This window comes from Camelus dromedarius, chromosome 21, assembly GCF_036321535.1.
Source record: "Camelus dromedarius isolate mCamDro1 chromosome 21, mCamDro1.pat, whole genome shotgun sequence".
NCBI classification, from domain to species: Eukaryota; Metazoa; Chordata; class Mammalia; order Artiodactyla; family Camelidae; genus Camelus; species Camelus dromedarius.
The window spans coordinates 18,416,951-18,436,292 of NC_087456.1; the positions used below are offsets into that span (position 1 = coordinate 18,416,951).

General features: G+C 36.4%; 1 protein-coding gene across 2 annotated transcripts in view; it reads right to left on the reverse strand.

Annotated features, from left to right (window-relative positions):
- Positions 1-2,808: 2,808 nt before the first annotated feature.
- ADSS2 (adenylosuccinate synthase 2) overlaps positions 2,809-19,342 on the reverse strand; it is a 31,842-nt gene continuing 15,308 nt past the window's right edge. Inside the window, exons 5-13 of one of the 2 annotated variants that reach the window (XM_010992279.3) lie at positions 15,756-15,822; positions 15,375-15,482; positions 14,104-14,185; positions 13,281-13,407; positions 11,833-11,987; positions 10,537-10,661; positions 9,174-9,271; positions 5,302-5,451; positions 2,809-3,957 (exon numbers count right to left, since the gene is read on the reverse strand). In XM_010992279.3, the coding sequence (XP_010990581.2) occupies positions 3,905-3,957; positions 5,302-5,451; positions 9,174-9,271; positions 10,537-10,661; positions 11,833-11,987; positions 13,281-13,407; positions 14,104-14,185; positions 15,375-15,482; positions 15,756-15,822 (965 nt within the window). In that variant the 3' untranslated portion in view covers positions 2,809-3,904. The other variant, XM_064477244.1, reaches the window with a different exon arrangement.

The window sequence follows — 19,342 nt, forward strand, 5'->3', positions numbered from 1 at the left end:
TTAAAAAATCAAAACAATACAAAGATGTATAAGGATAATCACAAAGTCCTCTCTTAGTGACCGGTGTTGACTGTTTGACATATAGCCTTACATACTTTGTCTTAGATTTAGACCAACAAATATAGTTTAAAATTTTCCTCCTCCCTCCCCCACTCCTTCCAAATGGTGTCATACCTAGAAAACTTGCTGTGTTTGTGTCAACATGTCATGGTCATCTTTATAGTCAGTATGCATATATGTCTTAAAGGTTTCATAGAAGACCTTGCTACACTATTAATGGATATTCATATGATCTAATTACGCTATTACATGCTAAATAGGGGGTTTTCTCCCTTGAAGTGGGGTGGGGTGGGGTGGAGTGGGGTAGTGGGATTGCTGGTGGGTCGAAGGATTTGCAAATACAAATTGTAATAGAAATTGCCAAATTGCTTACCCGCAAATAGTAGTGATTCCATTCTCACTAGCAGTTTATGAACGTTCTATTTCTCCGTACGCTTGGTAGTACTGATTTTATTTTTCACACTTACCAATCTGAGGGATGAAACGTGGCATCTCATTGCCTTAACTTAAATTTTCCTGCCTGTAAGGGGAAGGTGAACACCGTTTCATGTTTTGGGCCATTTACATTTATTTTTCTTTGGATTGACTGCTGTAATTTTGCCCATCTTTCTGTTAGTTGTCATGGTCTTATCTGTGCCAGCTCTTTGTGTTTTAAGGTTATGTGTTGAAATATTTTTCCCAAGTTTGTCTTTTGCTTTCTCAGGTTGGCTTTTTTTTTTAAACTTTGTCCCTAGTATTTTTAAAACTTTGAATTTGGTCAAATCTGTACATTTTTCTTTAGGGTTTCCAAGTTTCCTGCTCTTCTTTAGAAGGCTCTTCCTAAGATTCTATATTTACCTACATCACTTTTATTAATTAAAACTGTTATAATTTAGATTTTTATTCTAGGTTAAGTTCATATTTTGAGATTGTTTTGCTATCACTTTTTAATGTATTCTTTTTCCAGTGAAATGAAATATCCATTATTAAGTTCCCCTATATACCGCATCTATTTCTGAAATGTCTAGTGCATTTCCTTTACATATTGTTCTTCCCCATGACAATCCACATACTTTGATTATAATAGCTTTACAATGTTTTAATATACCTAGTGGGGAAAACCCCATCTCTCCACATTTCTTTTTCAAAGATATCTTAGGAGTTTTTGCTCATTCCTTTTTTCACCGAAGCTTCAATATAATTTTGTCCAGTTACGAAGAATCTGACATGGTAATTCTGATTGGAATGGCATTATATTCATATACTCATTTGTGAAGTACTGGCATCCCCATTCAACTGTACACTTGATTCATATATGAGACGTATATACTAACTAGGTCCGCTCCCCACTGAAATATCTTGTTCTGTCATTCATTTCCCTCCCACTAAGTTTCACGGGGGAGAGTGCACATTTTGTTTCAGCAGTTGTTCCGTGCTCTTGCTACGTCTCCTGAGAATACTTACACGTTCTGGCCTACAGTCCTCTTCTTTCATGCAAAAAACATGGTTTGGTTGTTTGGCTTCGCCTTCTTCCAATTTCTTGCCAACCTCATCGGCCTCACCAGCCTCACCAGCCCCTCACTCATTTTGCTCAGTTGCTCAAACTTCCCAAATTCTTTGCAGCATCTGGGTCTTTGCATATTGACTACTTTGTACTTCGAATACTTATCCTTTTGGTCTCTTCAAATGCTATTTCCACGAAAGGCCTTCTTTGACATTTTCTAAATTTAGATTAGTTTCTTCACAGCACTCTGTACTTTACCATCATAGCCTATAAAATGTTTGTTCAGCATGCTGTCCCCACTACCATAAATTTTAGGAAGACTGTATTTGTCACTACCACATACACAAAACCTAGCAGAATCTAGCATGTATACTTGTTCAACAGAGATTATTTTGTTGTCTATGATTTTAAAAACTGAACTGTATCTGAAGAACAGAGCCTCTCAACCAACTGGCAAATAGCTCACTTTTACAGAGAAACAGGAGAATCACTCAAAATGAAAATGTGTAAATGTCTATCAACATCAATAGGAGAGTTACCCATTTTTGGTACAAAAATAAGACCACTTCTAATCTGAAGAATGGGTTTTTTGCATTTACTTCTGGGTCATTATTAAAAGTATATTTCAATAATGCAATGTTTAATAAGAACGTGAACTTTAAGATACTTGCTTCTTGGGGGAGGGTATAGCTCAGTGGTGTAGAGTGCATGCTTAGCATGCACGAGGTCCTGAGTTCAATCCCCAGTACCTCTAATAAACAAACAAACAAACAAACAAACAAACCTAATTACCCCTTCCCCCCCAAATTAAAAATAAAACAAATATATTTGCTTTTAATAGAGCTTTAGCTCTGGGTAGCTAATCTAATTTGAAGTCCAAATAGGAAGATGAAAGAGTAACGAGACATAAAACCCCCTTCACTTTCCATTAGAATAAATAAAAATTATTTATTATATATTAAATATAAATTATTATTTTACATAAAGGTCATTATTGATCAGTAGTAAGCTTGTAAGATCATCTGTACTATCCTTTTTATTTATTGAATCCAAGGCTGCTTCTATTTTATACTTTTTCTTAAACTAATTATTAATAAAAATATATCTAGTGAAGATAAAAGGTATTTAGATCCTTTCAAAGATTATTTTTGATCTCTCCACACCTTATCCCCACAGACTCTTTATGGGATAAAACTCCTCCTTATATATGCTAGTAGTATTACTATTACTTCTCTTATCAGAATAAAAACACAATACACAAAACATACTAGAAATAGTTGGTTCTTTTTAATCAGCTATTGATGGCATAATAAAATAAATTTAAGTGGCACCTAATTTAAACATTTAAAATAGTTCGTTGAAGGATAATCTACAACACAATATGTTAAGCCTAATTGTCAAAATAACACCTTTTTTCAAGAAAGACAAAATAAAGGCATGATCAAAATTATGACCAATAATTTGGGTTCATCTGGACACTTATAGATGACTTCATAGGCATACTGGCAGGCACAATGTTGAAAAATCAATCCACTTGACTTTGAAATAATGGTTAAGATAAAAAAGGAAAACTATACATTTCAGAATATTAACGTCTGAAATTAAAGAAAAATATCCACCAAATATCACAACAGATCTTTTAATGATGATTTTTTTTTTTTAACATTAAGCTTGTTGTTTTAGGGAACATCTTTTCTCTTTGAACATTTAACTAAATGTTCAATGTGTTAAATAATTTACAGAAAGAAATAAGTTTTGTGTTCTGTACAAATTAAAGGACCCATGAACATAACCCCCTCCCACCACCAAAGCTCAAATCTGCAATGGTCTCAGCAGAAAATAAACAGTTCACAATTTAAACAGAATTTATAGAATTACAAAAGTTTACAGGACTCCTCTCTTACCACTTTTTTCTAACAGCAGAGGTTACAATGACAGAATTGAATGATCAGAATGTAAAAATATTTGTGCAAAACTGCATTCATTGTTCTTACCATTTAATAGAGGTAAAACCTATGAATACACAATGACAATAATGAAGAAAAACTACATTGAAAGTAATTCTATTTTAGATTTCAAACAACATTGATTATACTATGACTAAACATTAAAAGAAAATGTGGCACCATGAGCAGCAGGAGCAACAAATGATTTGGCAATTCTGCCAGCTAAGGAAGCTGACACTGGAAAATGCCAAAGTTTATCTCCACACCAGCCATCCGTCTGAAAAGACTGGAAACAACTGTAGGGCTGAAAACTCACTTCAATGTCTTTATTCTTGAAGTTCGTAGATCATAAATGAAATATTTAAGAAAGTCCTTTCCCCCCTTCAAGGAGTGCTTCTTGCATCACTGGAAATCCTTAAAAAAGCTGAATCATAGACTCTCTGGATTTACCTACACCAATCCATCTAACTGGGAGTGGAAAAAAAGCATAAGAATAGTATTAATTCATTTATAATGTTCAAACTTTGGGATTAACAGATCTCACACTTTGCTTAGTGTTACCATTTAACTTTTCCCCATGTGCCTTTTGCTATCTTTTTGCTCTATTAGCAGATTATGCCAATTTCTAAACAGAATATACAGTTAACATCCAGTACAGGGTAGTTTGCCTTACTGTTTCCTGTTTTAATCACACAATATTTACAATTCTGTAATTCCTAATAATTAGTAGAGTAAAACACTGGCCCAAACCAGCAAAGACCTAAGGCACTTTTGATCAAGTTCTTAATAACTAGAAAAAATAAGCATGTTTGAAAAACGGTTGATGCTAAGAGGACACTGAAGTGTCACTGCAGCTTTCATATCTCAAAAAAGGTAGAAATTATCTGGAAGAGAATACTGCTTTAACTTGCACAGCCTTAGGAACTGGCTACTGTACCAGCCTATGGGAATCTCTAATCACCTGCACCACATGGATAAGCGTTTAAGGTATTTTACAGATGTCATTGTTAAATTCGCTGTTGTTTGTATTTCAAAAGATGTGAAAAGTGCGGTGAGCAAACATGCTTACAAAATTTATCAAGCTGGGAAGCGCAGCTAGCAATATGGAAAACAAGATTCATGTTTGGAGATGAACCACAAACACAAATCAACCACAATACAAAATCAGATTAAGTGCGTAATAGATTTATACAGAATACACTTGCCACTCACTTCACTTTTTGTCTCTGAAATCTCCAACAGCACAAATAAAACAAAAACAAGCAATGTGTTAAAAGACCTCATATAACTAGTCATAGCCATAACTTGGTTATGCCTAACTCCTTGGCCAGCTTACATTTATTTTTTAATAAAGAAGCTTTATTCTTTATTCTTTTATTTTTTCAAATTGGATTTCCTATTTTCTATACCTATTACTTCCTAATATCTAGTCAAGAAACTCCTCTAACTCTCAAGGGTGGTTTAACCCCAAATAAAAAAAACCACAAACCATTTTTGGTGGTAGTAAAGATACAAAGGATTTGTTAATGAAGAGGGAGAAAGAAATAAGAATGAATGTCACAGGGTAAGAAACAGACTAACAGAAAATTAAAACAGGGTCAAAAAGTGTGAGAGGTCTCATGCAAGTGAAGGATTAAAGAGAGATGATTATATTTACTCTAAGGGATAAAATTATTTAATAGTTTTCTGGGAATTTGTTCAAATCAAGCACTCGATACAAAATAACCTGTTTTTCATCCTATTTCAAAGGTAGACAGTTAAGTCAAAAGTAGAAAAAGTAAAGATGGTTGTTCATAAAATATTTATATTTACCTGGAATTTGAAGCTCATCTTCAATAAATCGAACATAATTTTGTGCATTAACAGGTAGTTCTTTAAAAGTCCTTGCATTTGATATGTCTGTGTTCCATCCTGGGAGAGTCTTATATTGAACTTCAACTTTATTTAAGACTTCTTGGTTTGCTGAAAGTTAAAGAATAAGTATATTTGTTCGTGGTGTCCACTGTCTATTGCCAAACAACTTTTTGATATGTCATAGGTTTACAACGTCTCATACTTGGAGACAGATATGTTTTGAAATTTAGAATTTTTCAAAGTTTAGAAAGATAAAGCAGTGCATATACCACCTAGTTTTTTATAATCAAACATATTTCTGCAGCAACAGGTTTATTCAATCTAAGTGGGTAGATTATTGTTCTAATAACATCAGCTCAAGTCAAGTTTTGCTGTCAAATGAGTTTTGCTGCCAAACTTACAATTTGCAATTTTTAGAGCTTTTTAGATTTCCACACTGTGGATTAGGGATTGTGAATCTGTGTAATGGCAGCAATCTCACAGAAAGGTTTGCAGACTTGCTCCCATCTGAGAAACCTTCTACTGTTTTTGTGACTACATACAAAGGCTTAGCTGGAAATTTTCTTCATTATCTCACCTAACCATTTTCTCTGTATTTCCTAAAAGAAACTGAACATGTACAGTTTCTTTGACTAGAGACAGATAGCTGGATGCTGTAGTACAGTCCAGATTTCCTTCTTCATGATTCAGACCCTCGTTCCCCACCTATGGGAGTACTGCCTGCGGAGAACTCACAGTTCAGAATCCCCTAGGAATTGCTCTCCACTGAAGGGAGCTGTCACCCTGGTGCAGCCCATTTCCAATGACTTGCCAACATGGTGATATAAAGGACCTGGCCACTTACCTTAGTTGGGGACAACTCTGAATTCAGCCCTATAGCTCCCCATGGCATCAGCTGAGAGCTTTTTATGACACTACTTGCCAGGTCACCTTGTCCCTCTGCCTCGCCCTGCTTCTTCTCTCACTCCCTTACAGATACTGCTGTTCAGAGCACTTATAAACTACCTACCTGCAAATCTCTGTATCAGAGTGTTTCCCAGGGAATGGAAAGTGAGACAGTTGGTGCCAGGAGTGGCGCGAGGAAGAAGGCTCTAAGACGAGATCTTGGAACTGGGTCACTGCATCACTAGTGGTGGAGAGAGTATGGACAGTCTCTGGCATGCTGTAATAGTGCAACTGTTAAAACTTTCTCATGGGAGGTGAATTGGGATGCCAGGGTGCAAAGTAAGGCTCTGGCAATATCTGAAGCACTGAGAAATGAGCACAATGGAGCAATGGAACTGAGTGGCTCTAGATCAACGCCATTCATGAACTGGAGAACGACAATGAAAGGCAAAGTGTGAAAGTCAGAGGGCCTCCTTGGCAGCAGCATCCAGAGAGAATCTCACGTCCTACAGCAGGGAGCAGGAAGAACCGAGGATCAGGCTCAGGACTCAGTCATACAGACAGCAGAGCTCCAGGGAGAGCTGAATTCTCAGATCCAGCAAATCTGCTAAGACAAGGCCAGATCCCTTTTTGAGAAAAAAGTGGGACCCTGAGACTTTGGATGAGACATCCAGGATGAACCCCTAGATTTGCTGATGGCCTGCAGAATGGCCTACTACTTCCTGTTAAAGGTTAGGGCTTCCCTTCGCTTGAGGACAATGCAGAGGCCTCTGCTTTACAAGGCAGGACCTACCTCTATCTCCCCTCCTGACCAGCGAAAAGTATCTAGGGTCAAGGTACAACATAAGTTGGCTAAGGAAGCACTGGGCCTGCTATAGGAGGAGAGGGACTACACTCTGAAGGATCTGCGGGATCAAGCCAACATTTACCAGTAGGAGCCAAGGAGTATGTATGGAACTGGATCCTTAAAGTACTCGATCAGGTGGAGCTGTGGCTGGTGGAACAGAAAGTTTAGTAAGAGAGTACATTGATATGGGAGTGCTCTCCCATTATTCATGATCCAAACGTGATAAAAACATGACACTAGGTATGTTCTTGGACTCTTATAGAAAGTGATGGACCACACTAAGCGGGTATGTCAGAGCTGCTTGTGGTAGACAGTAGAAGAATGAATCAAGACACTTCTTGGGGCTTCTACTTCCAGCCATAATGGAGTACATGGTTCTAGACTAACTCTCCTAGCATAAACAACCATAAAACTGGACAAAATATATGACAACTCTTTCCAGGCAGTGGACCATAGGCAGTGCAAACTATGGTTTCTGAGTGAAAGAAAACTCACAAGCAATTTTTGAAACTACTCCACTCTCTGCCTCGGGACAATTTCCTGATCAATGAAGTCAGGACACTGGGGTCAGCAGAGAATGGTGGTCCCACTGACCTTAGACGGCAGATATCAGATTTCATCAGGAATGCTAAAGCAGCTAGAATCATCGAGGTCAAGAGTCAGAGAGAAGGGAGCTATATAAAGAGGGTACTCCTCTCCCAGAAGTCTGTGTGAAAGTCCATGGTTAAAGCTCATCCATATATGCAAAGAACTGGACCATCAGAGAAAATGACCGGGTAGCAGCTGTCAAATGGTTGAGTGGAACAAAGATTCCAGAGGTCAAGCAATGCTGGTAAAAGGGACGGGACAGGGGACATTGGAGCTCCAGCACTGCCAGATTGCCAGGAGCAGTCTCTCTATACCTTGTTAACTCTTCTGGCATCCAGCTGAGACACCAGAAAGCCTGCCCATTAAAAGTAAAAGCCACACCTTAGACTGAAATCTACTGCAGACCACCCATAATGAAGCCTAAAACCAAGCTCTGCCAAGACCCACAGAGGAGACAGAATTTGGAGACTGTCTCATGCTACATTAGACAGGTGCAGGAAATACCTTGAGCTCTCCACATAACTATACTAACAGAGCATAAAATCAAGCTATACAAGGTTCAAGATGATCAGTCAGTAATTCAGTTGTCCCCTAAAACAAAAACCAATACTCTGCAGAGTAAGACAACAGAATCCAAGTCTCTACAACATATTATCCACAATGTCCACTATTCAACAAATAGTCATTAGACATAGAAACAGTGATCCACAATCAAGGAAAAAAAACCAAAACCAAACTGGAGACGGCTCAAATGTTAGACTTAGAGATAATGACTTTAAACATCTATCTAAGAACTTGCAGCTATCCTCAGTTCAAGGACTGGTCACCATTAGCAAGTTACAAAACCTACCAGCCTACCAAGTTCCATCAAGCTAGTCAACATTCCTTCATTTGGCATGTTCCCAGTCTTAAGGATGATTAGACAATTTAACAGTTTCTATTTCTGGAAGCTGGAAATATTTTTGGAACTTCCTGAGTAAATGAAGAAATCATTTAACTAAAGATACTAAAGCTATGCCTGAAAAATACATCGCCTCAAGTAGGAAATCTCCCTACATCCACCCACTTTAGACACAGAATAGAAGTTAGGAAAAAAATCATTCCTGTGGCTTGAAGGACAGAGTGTGTTAATGTATTAACAGCCTGCTTACCCTGACAGGCAAGGGGCTCTTTTCTCCTATCCCACATTTCTCAAGGAAGGGAGAAATACCTACATAGAAGTTACTTTCAAAGTAGGGAAGATGAGATTCAGGAGCAGCATAACTGGGCTCAGTGGTACCATGTTTCTTTCCTATTTTAAGTTTGAGCACATGATTGCTGCAACCCAGCACCCAAATGCATAGCAGCTATGGAACAAATGCTAACAGTAAGTGAATGTACTTGCCCTAGTCACAAAGGGCATATCAAGCCTATGACTATGTATAATAAATTATATAGAAGTGCTTTATAAATTGCTCTAAGACATTCATCTAATAATACTCTTTATACATAGCCACCCCTAAAAGAGTACCTGGGAAATGAGGTATGATTTCACCATCTAACTTGTATGCAACTCCAACTTTGATTTCCGTAAACATGTCCAAAATATCCAATTTGGTAAGTGCCAACCTAATTTTGGAAGAAAAGGCAACATTAAAACAGCAAATTCTTAAAGCCCTTAACAACTAACTTGATGAGGGAGTAAAGGAAAATTCATACAAAGCTAAAAGTTCCAAAGCAATTCTGAAAACTGATTAGAATTATATTTTAAAGCACACCATGCATAAACACTACAGGACAATATACTGATGTATTTTCCTCATTAAAAAAAAAACTTTACTGATCTACTAGTAAGTTATTTTTCTAATAATTAAATACATTTTCACTGACTGATCCATACCCTCCTGATTAGCTTTCTCAGAATCAATCAACACATATCCATACACATCCATAGGAGGGCTGCCTAGAGGAAAGGATACATTCTGCAGGGGTGGACACCGTAAAACTGGTCCACATGAATGACATTTACACATATCATCAACCCTCATTTCTTCACTCTGCTTACCATCACCTCCACCCTTGGTCAGAAACTCTCAAAGGAGAGTGAGGAAACTACATTAAGGGCTTCTTCATGATACAACAAAATCTCCCAATAAACTGACTGGAGAACAGTTTTAAGGGGAAAATCTATAGAAATTAGATAAAACCCTAGGTTTGGGATTCTTGCCCACAGATGATTTTTTTATCCTTTATTCTGTTATTTGCTAGAAGTTAAGCCTAATTAATACAAACATGAATGCATTTATTTACGTATTTATGTATATATGGTAGTAACTTTTCCTGAGCATTCTTAGCAAGCCAGTCAGCATGGTATATGCTCTCATCTAGTTTTCAAAATATCCTTTTGAAGTAGATAATACTGTTATCTGGATTTTAAAGATGAGGGAGAAAAAAATAGAAAGATTAACTTGCCCCAAGTCACACAGCCTAATGCATGGGTCTGAGATTTGAATCCACAAGTCAGCTCTCAATCAAGCCCATGCACTAAATCGCTGTTACATTGCCTCCCCTCTGTACACATACTCTGTGTTGCTCCGTCTATCTAACCACCTACCTGTCTTACTTCCCTCTATACTGTTTCGCATATATGAGTATCATGATTCTTTTCTCCCAACTTGGGATGCCTAGGACGATAACCTGGGTCCCTCTCCTTATGTACCCTTCCCTTATATCTTGGTCCACTTCTACATTGAACTGCAATTTCATTCTAAGGCTAAAGAGTGAAATTTCTCTATTAGGGCCCTACCTCAAGTGTGCACTCCACAAAATTTAACCTGTGGTCAGGAATTGTCATTTATGTCATTTATAAAATAAAAGTTTCTAGAAATACTCACGCAGTAAATCCATTAATCATATGAGCATATTTGAGCAAAACAAGGTCCAGCCAGCCACACCTTCTTTTCCTTCCAGTAGTTACACCAAACTCCCTACCCCTCGTTTGTAATAATTCTCCAATTTCCTAAGGAACAGAAAATAAAACTTCCCGATTAGAATACCAAAGCTGTAAATCGAGTAGAATTATACTTAAGATAACAAGTCAAAGTTTCTTAGAGATTAACAGCTTTCAGAAAATAACTAAGTTGAAGATAGAATTCCACAGAGATGAAGGGTTTTATGTGAGGGAGGCATTATTTGAAAACATCCAACTTTTGGCTTCATTTTTTACCATTATTTTAAAACCAATTTTTTAATAGTATATAGATAACTTCTTAAAATTTAGATTAACATATAAAAATAAATGCTCTATATCAAAAAGTGTTATTAGTAAGAATTTATTAAAATAGACACATTAAGCTAATTTGTTTCAAGAACAGCTAATGGCTTGATGATTTTCCTGAAAACCATAAGGCAAACTCATCTAATAAAAGCAGTTTTTATCACAACATCCCTTTGAAGAGAATTAAGACTGAAAACAATGCTCGGAAGTTCTAGGCTACAGCCATTCCCTAGAACCTAACTTCCCATCTATGATCTATCTATTCCTTAATTTACACCTTCCTGATTAAAGCCATCACTTTATTACCTCACATATTCTGACATCATTACAAGTATGTATTTTTCTAAAATGCTACTCTGTGAGGTCTGAACCCCAGCCTTGTCTGTCTATGTGGCCTTGGGCAAGTTACTTCGACTCTCCGTGCCTCAGTTTCTCATGTGTAAAATGGGGCTGGTGGTGGTACCCCGCTCCCTGAGTTGTTGTGAGGATCCAAAGAACTTCTAAGTTTACAGCAATTAAACAGTGCTGAGCCCAAGGTCACTACCATGTAAGTGTAAGCTATGATGAGACAACGTCTGGAGATCACTTTCCTCAAACATGGCTCCTAATAAGCTCTTAGTGAAAGGTAGTTGTTATTTTTAACTTCTTTCTCTTCCACTACCTTAATTCCCTTCATACACTCACCTTCACTTAGCCTTGCAATTACAGTTACCTTTGAGTACTAATCCCTCCTCTTCTGTTGCCAGTCTGCTGCCACTGACAACAAAGGGGTATACAATTTTTTTTTAATGTTGCTCTGATCAATTTTGTAAGTTAAGTGAAATGCACAGAAGACAAGAATTCATTAAGGGAAAAAAAGCTGAGTGTTTATTTTAAAACGTTTTCAATTAGATTTACTGAGAAAAAGGCTTACATTGTCTTGCTCTGTCGGAAAGGCACCAATACCAACTCTCGTTGTATAAGCTTTCACAACTCCATACACTTCTCCAACATTCTGAGGGGGCATACCCAAGCCAGTACAAACACCTCCAACTGTACAGTTTGAGGACGTTACAAAAGGATAAGTTCCTAAAAATAGAAACAAATGGTAAAATATACACAAATGATATGCGTTATTTTAAAACAGAATTACTATGAAAATTTGAGTATATTTAGGTATTTGAAAGACTTGAGTATAACTGTAACTGCCTTTTCAAAGCCTCAATGGTTTATTCCTGATTCTTTTTGTCTGTAGAGAGGTAAAAACACCTCTAGATGGTTAGTGCTATTAACTGCAGTGCTTATGGTAGAGAGGCTCCTTGAGTACATGCCATTACTCAGCTGTCTGGCAGGCACTCACCTAATGGACTGCTAAATAATTTAATGTCAAAACTCTGGTGTTATTCAACTGTGTGGATTTGCAGTCTATATATTTTAACAATCACCTGTCAGCTTAAAACAAATTTACTTTATTCCCTTGATATATATATTTGAGGTGTATCAGCAACCTGGAGTGACAACAGTACACTAAGAATTCTGTGGCCTTTTCTAACCTCTTGATCTCTACTCAGGGAATAATCCCTGAAATGACAAGAGTAAGTGAAGAGCGGTGTACTTCCCAACCCTTGCCCCAAGATCCTCTTCATACTTAAACTATTCACTGTGCTAATTAGACACGGCTTTCTTTCCAGATTGGATATTATGGTATCAAAAATACGTATCTACTATATAGATAGACTCTTTCTTTAATTGGCTTACTTGGAGTCAAAAGCCAATGAAATGTCAATAAGAGCTGAGAACAATTGGACTTATCCTGAGAGATCACGTTTAGATGGAAAGGCCAACAAATTAACGGGGGTGAGTTTGAAGACGTTAGGCATTAACTTTTTGAAGATGGATGAAATGCTCTAAATCCATTCAGAATCTCATGCCCAGAAATTAATTAAACAGATCCACAGATCTTAGAATGTGCATGTTTAATAACAATGTGTATTAGTTCTTGATATTTTAAAAAAAGCTGAATTAAAGGTCCTTTCATAGGATTCATCTAATCATCTTACAGTTCCAAGGAAATGAGGTTTGGAATTGAACCACAAACTAAACAATTAAAAAAAAAAAAATCACAGTTTATACAACCCAAATCCATTGACCCAAATAGTGATTTCATTTTTCTGATGAACTACAGAACTTAACATATGTATTATGTTTTCCATAATGATCCTTTAAAAAAAAAAAAGTTAGTATGAGATGACAAACTTTCATCATTCCTGAATATACAAGCTAAAAGCCTTATTTTAAAATCCATTAATGCTAACATTAATTATTTATATCTTAAGCACTTTAGGGCTCAGTTAAGCTCCCCATAAGTCATACCTCACTTACCAAAATCAATATCTAGTAGCGCTGCATTTGCACCTTCTACCAAGATTTTCTTTGGTGGTCCATGGAGAGCCTCATATAGGAAATAAACTCCATCTCTCACCATTGGTTTAATCCTTTCCATATAACCCTAATCCAAAGACAAAAACCAAGGTCAGTGTATACTAACAAATTTACAATATAACCAATGTGTAAAAATTGCCTGATTTTGACCGTGAAAACTGACAAATGCAAAGTAGAAAGGGGCTGGTGATGGTGCTCACCCTACCGCAACATTTGGATTGGCTGTAGTCTCTCATGCTGATGAAGATTCTTAATAGACTCAAGAGTGTTGTGCTAAAGAGACTGACCCTATGGGGTACCATTCCTAAATGGGCTGGTTAGCTTTAAAACATATCATCTACCACTTGTCCCTTTTGTTGATCTATCCTCCAAATTGCTATGAGTCATATATTTTCAGGTACTTTACTCCTGCACCCTGCTCCCCACTCTGTATTTTGTTTAAGCTACATCATGTAAAGTTACTCAGACATGCCAAGTTTTTCAAGGCCTACATGCTTTTGGAGTTCAAAAGTACAAACAATTTACTTGATCAGTTCTGACCTATAATACGTTACACATATCTGTGTGGCACTTAGTATACTATTAAGCTATTAATGTGTATCTTCTGAGTCATAATGTAGCTCTATAAAGGAAATTAAAGACTACATGTTCTTCATTCTTAAATTTTCAGTCTCTAACACAAAGACTGAATCAATGAAAGATCTAGATGTCAATTTGGCAAACAAGCTTTTAAAAGGACATTATAAAGGTCAGAAAGCATTACCTTGAGTTTTTGTAATTCACCTTCAATGTCTATTTCCAAAGTGGGGTATATAGATTTGTACTGGTTAGCCAGAACTTTGAACCTGAGAAATATAGGTAAATCAAGACATCAGCTCTGTTTAAAAATATACTGAATAAGATCATTCAATTCAAATGGTTTCTGAAGATAAGTGGTCTCACTAACAACCCCCAAACTGAAGTTACACTCCGAGAAACAGAATCTAACAAAGGAGATCAATCATATGAATAAGCAATACACTTAAAATATTTTTTACTGAAGTTTAGGAATATCAACAATATCATTAAGGTGATGTGGGGAAGGGCGAGGAGCAGGGAATGAAAGAAATCTGTAACCATAAAACTTACATCTGAATTAACTATATTATACTGTGTGACAGACAAAAGGGGACGGTCTGCATGATGCTTTAAGAGACAGAGGCAGACATTAGCAATTTGTCTCTATATTCCCATGGAGGTACTGCGACAGTGCAGACAGAAAAACTGCTGACTGAAAATGGATACAGAACATGATCTTTGATACCACCTGTTATTAGATGCAACCAACTAACTCCCCATCACTGAGTCACCATATAATTTTTTTATGATTATTAGGTTTCCCATAGAGATTTTTCTATAGAAATTAAGTGTTAATGTAGCATTTCTATATTTCAGGGTGAGTTTGATACACAATAGTTCACCAGTACCTGAGAGCCTGATTATTTCTAGGTGGGAGGGCACAATGGAGTCTTTGAACCTAAAAACCCGAGGATCAAGACCCCAGGATCTGGTGACCCCACCACAGCACTGCCATCTCCCTCTGGAAACATCTCTATTTCTCAGTAAACAAATCCAAACTCCAGTCCTTAAATAGAATTTTGGCTTTGTCTTAAGGTACTTACATAATATCATCATGTTACTTTTCATGCAGGTAATCTGAAATTAAGGACCAATTAAAATGTAATAAAAGGGGGGGAGCATATAGCTCAGTGGTAGAGCACATGCTTAGCATGCACAGGGTCCTCGGTTCAATCCCTAGTACCCCCATTACAAAATAATCATAATTAAGAAATAAATAAACCTAATTACCTCCCTCCAGAATAAAAAAAAAATTTTAAAGAATGTAATAAAAAACAACTTTAATATTTCAATTGAAACAGAAAAGCCAACCACTACTACTCAACCAGAATACTGATTTTATCGATTTGTATCCTGGGTTTTAAAAATTCTAAAAATCCACTCACTTTTCCCATTTTTCAATCACAAGACAGTTACCTCTCAGAGAAGCCATCAAAGTCAGAAACAAGATCGCACATCCTGAGTCCGCTCCGAGAAGCTTTGGAAGAATAAACTGGGCCAATGCCCTTTTTTGTAGTACCCAAACTTAAAAATGAATCAAAACAAGCTTTGAGTTAGAAAAGAAAGATACATCTTATGATCAGATCATCACAAACAATAAACACTGTGACTATTTTCTGTCTATGTTATTTCCTGGTTAAGTTTATTTTCACAATCTTACTGAGTTTCTCTGAAAACTAAACAGGATATTCTAATACTTATTTTTCTTAAACTCATGGCCTAGAATTTCAACATAAAAGTTTGGGCATGCTTAAACTGCACGCGCGCACGCACACACACACACACGAAAAATCATACTTTTTCCCTGCTTGTTCTTGTCTCTGTTGTTCCTGGATTCCATCAGCTGCTTGATGAAAATCAAATACTGAGGGGGAAAAAAAACAAAATTACAGTTATTGTTGAAACAAGTAATACAGGAAAACAAAAGACACTGCATTTTAAATTACTGAAGTTACAAATCCCTTCCGCGTAATTTATGACAAATTGAAGGTAGACATTTTAAAAAGCAACAATAATGGTAGGAGTGAAGGTTATAATGCTAGCTGGCATATTAATATGAAAAATATGCCTGATCATTCATTCATATCTATTGCAATATATACTATGTTTAAAATCAGTCCTTAAGAGAGTAATTTTGGAAAACCCTACCCTACAGTTCTGTAAAGCTCGTTTGCCAAGATACATTCTTCAAGTTCAGGACTCCAGGCCATCCCTCTCTCCCTCACTGTTCCCAAGCTTCCATCATCTCTCACTATAACTGTAGCCTCCTAGTGTCTTATTTCCACTCTTGGACACCTCTAATTCATACTGTTTAATGCAGCCAAAGCTATCTTTCCAAGACACAACTATGAGGTCACCACTCCCTTGTCTTTAAAACGCAATGTCTTTCTATCACTTAAAAGAAAAAGACAAAACTCTTCTACATGGCCTCCTTGCATAGTCTGCCCTTTCACCTTACACTATGCTCTGCCCCCTTTCTGCCCTCCCCCTACACAGGCATTCTTTTAAGTCCCTGGCTCCAAGGCACATGCTTCTCCTGTCTGAATATGCCTCTTCTATGCTTCCTCTCTCTTCTCTCTCCCTCTCCCTCCATATTGTTTCCCCTGTGGCTACATAAATTTAAATTCCCACCAACAGTGCACAAGGGTTTCCTTCTCTCCACATCTTCACCAATACTTGTTATCTCTTGTCTTTTCGATGACAAACATTCTAACAGGTGTGAGGTGCTACTTCATTGTGATTTTGATTTGCATTTCCCTAATGATTAGTGATACTGAGCACTTTTTTCATGTGCCTGTTGGGCAGCTGTGTGTCTTCTGTGAACAATGTCTGTACAATTCCTCTGTCCTTTTTTTATTTGGGTTTTTTTTCTATTGAGTATATGAGTTTTTCTTATTTATTTTGGGTATTAACCCCTTATCAGATATATGATTTGTAACTATCTCTCCCATTTTGTAGACTGCCTATTCATTTTGTTGATGGTTTCCTTGCTGTGCAAAAGATTTTTAGTTTGATGTAGTCTCGTTTGTTTATTTTTGCTTTTGTTGCCTTTTAGTGTCAAATCAAAAAAATCACTGCCAAGACCAGTGTTAAGGAGCTTATTACTATTTTCTTCTAGTTTTATGGTTTCAGGTCTTATGTTTAAGTCTTTAATCTCATTTTGAGTTAGTTTTCATTTATGGCATAAGACAGCAGTCCAGTTTCATTCTTTTGCATTTGGCTCTCCAGTTTTCCCAACACCATTTATTGAAGACACCATCCTTTCCCCACTGTATATTATTGGCTCCTTTGTTGTAAATTAACTGATTATATATGTGTGGGTTTATTTCAGAGCCCCCATTCCCTTCCATTGATCTTTGTGTCCGTTTTTATGCTAATACCATACTGTTTTTATTACTACAGCTTTGTAATATAATTTGAAATCAGGGAACATAAAGCCTGCAGCTTTATTCTTCTTTCTCAAGATTGCTTAGGCTATTTGGGGTCTTTTGTGGTTCCACACAAATTTTACAATTTTTGGTTCTGTTTCTGTGGATAATGCCATTGGAATTGCATTGAATTTTAATGCAGTTGAATGCACTTAATTTCAAATGCACTGAATCTGTAGATTGCTTTGGGTAGTGTGGACATTTTAACAATATTAATTCTTCCAATCCATGGGCATGGAATATCTTTCAATTTATTTGTGTCTTCTTCAGTTTCTTTCATCAGTGTCTTATAGTTTTCAGTGTACAGGTCTTTCACCTCCTTGGCTAACAGAGTAGCCTTTTAGGGAACTAGAAGGCTCTGCATAATAAGATTGATGGTGATTAAAGGGAGAAAACATGCATACTCTCTGTGTAGCACTTTGCTATATTATGTGGTACATTAAAATGTTCACTTATTTCTAACACATAGATTCTAAACCTTGGCCAATAAATAGCTATCACAAACTATAGGGTTAGTTTTTTGTCATGTTCCTATTTTGGTGCCCAGCCAACAGCCTTCCTTATCTACTTTTGAGAGGCTAGGATAGCTCTTGAGAGCTGTTTCACTAAACTCAAACACTGCAAATCAGTTACAGCAAGATTGAGATCTTGGAGTACTTATGTTACTTCTCTTAAATAAGAAAAAATTTGCATTTCAAAATCATTTTATTTTCTATGTTCAAAGAAGTTACAAAGGCAACGGGCAAACCACAAATAGTTGTTAGAAAGCAGGTGAGCCAAGTACCTTGTCATAGAGCCAATGTTTTCTTGGGTTTCTCTAGGCTCCAGGAAGCTATTAGCATAATCAAAATAATTACTTTCATAAAGCTTCATCATGACATGGAGCCTTAATACCTCCACAATTACTGGTTTTGAAAGAACAGTCTTTGTCTGAAGTTGCTGTTAATGCCTTTTACATTTTCTACAGCCTATACATTGAAACCAAAAAATGCCACCTTGGGGATTCAGTCTAATTTTTTAAATTAAAGATAATTGTGCACCTCCAGTAATTAAGTTTCATTAACATCATCTTATTATTTTTAATTATTACAGTTAATTTTTATTAACATTATTGTTATACTATATTGAAGTGTCCAGTGTAAGCCTCAGGACATGTAATACCCACTTTGCTTACTTCTCATACCTCCTCAGGTCTTTATTTTATTTTTTCCCAAAGTTTTGTTTGTTTTTGTGGCCACTTAACATGAGATCTACCCTCTTAACAGATTTTTAAGTCAACTATACTTGAATTTAAATAAATAAATGAATAAATGGATGTAAAAGATCTAATAAGCTTCTAAGGAGACTAAAAAAGAGAGCAAACTAAAAAAGAGCAAAAAAGTAGGAAGAATGGCATAAGAAAGAGCTGAAACCAATGAAATAGAAAACAAATACAGAAAATAAACAAAATCAAATGCTTATTCTTTGGGGAAAAAAATCAATAAAATGGATAAAGCTTTAGTTGGACTGATTAAGAGAAAATGATGGGGGGAGGGTATAGCTCAAGTGGTAAAGTGCATGCTTAGCATGCATGTGGTCCTGGGTTCAATCCTCTAAAAATAAATAAGCCTAATTATATCCCAATTCAAATTAATAATACCAGAAATGAAAAAAAAATCCAAAAAACGGTTATCACTGCAAACTCTACAGAAATTACAAGGACAATACACAAATATTAAAAATCTTATGCCAATAATTTGACAAGTTGGATGAATTGAATACATTCCTTAAAAGAACATGAATTACTGAAACTGACAAGAAGAAACAGAAAAACCTGAATCTCTCCATATCTATTAAAGAAATGGAATTCATAACTAAGAACATTCCCTCAAAGATTCTATCCAACATTTAAGAAGAAATAATACCAACCTTACATGACTCTATCAGAAAAACAAAGGCACTAAAACTAAAGAAAAC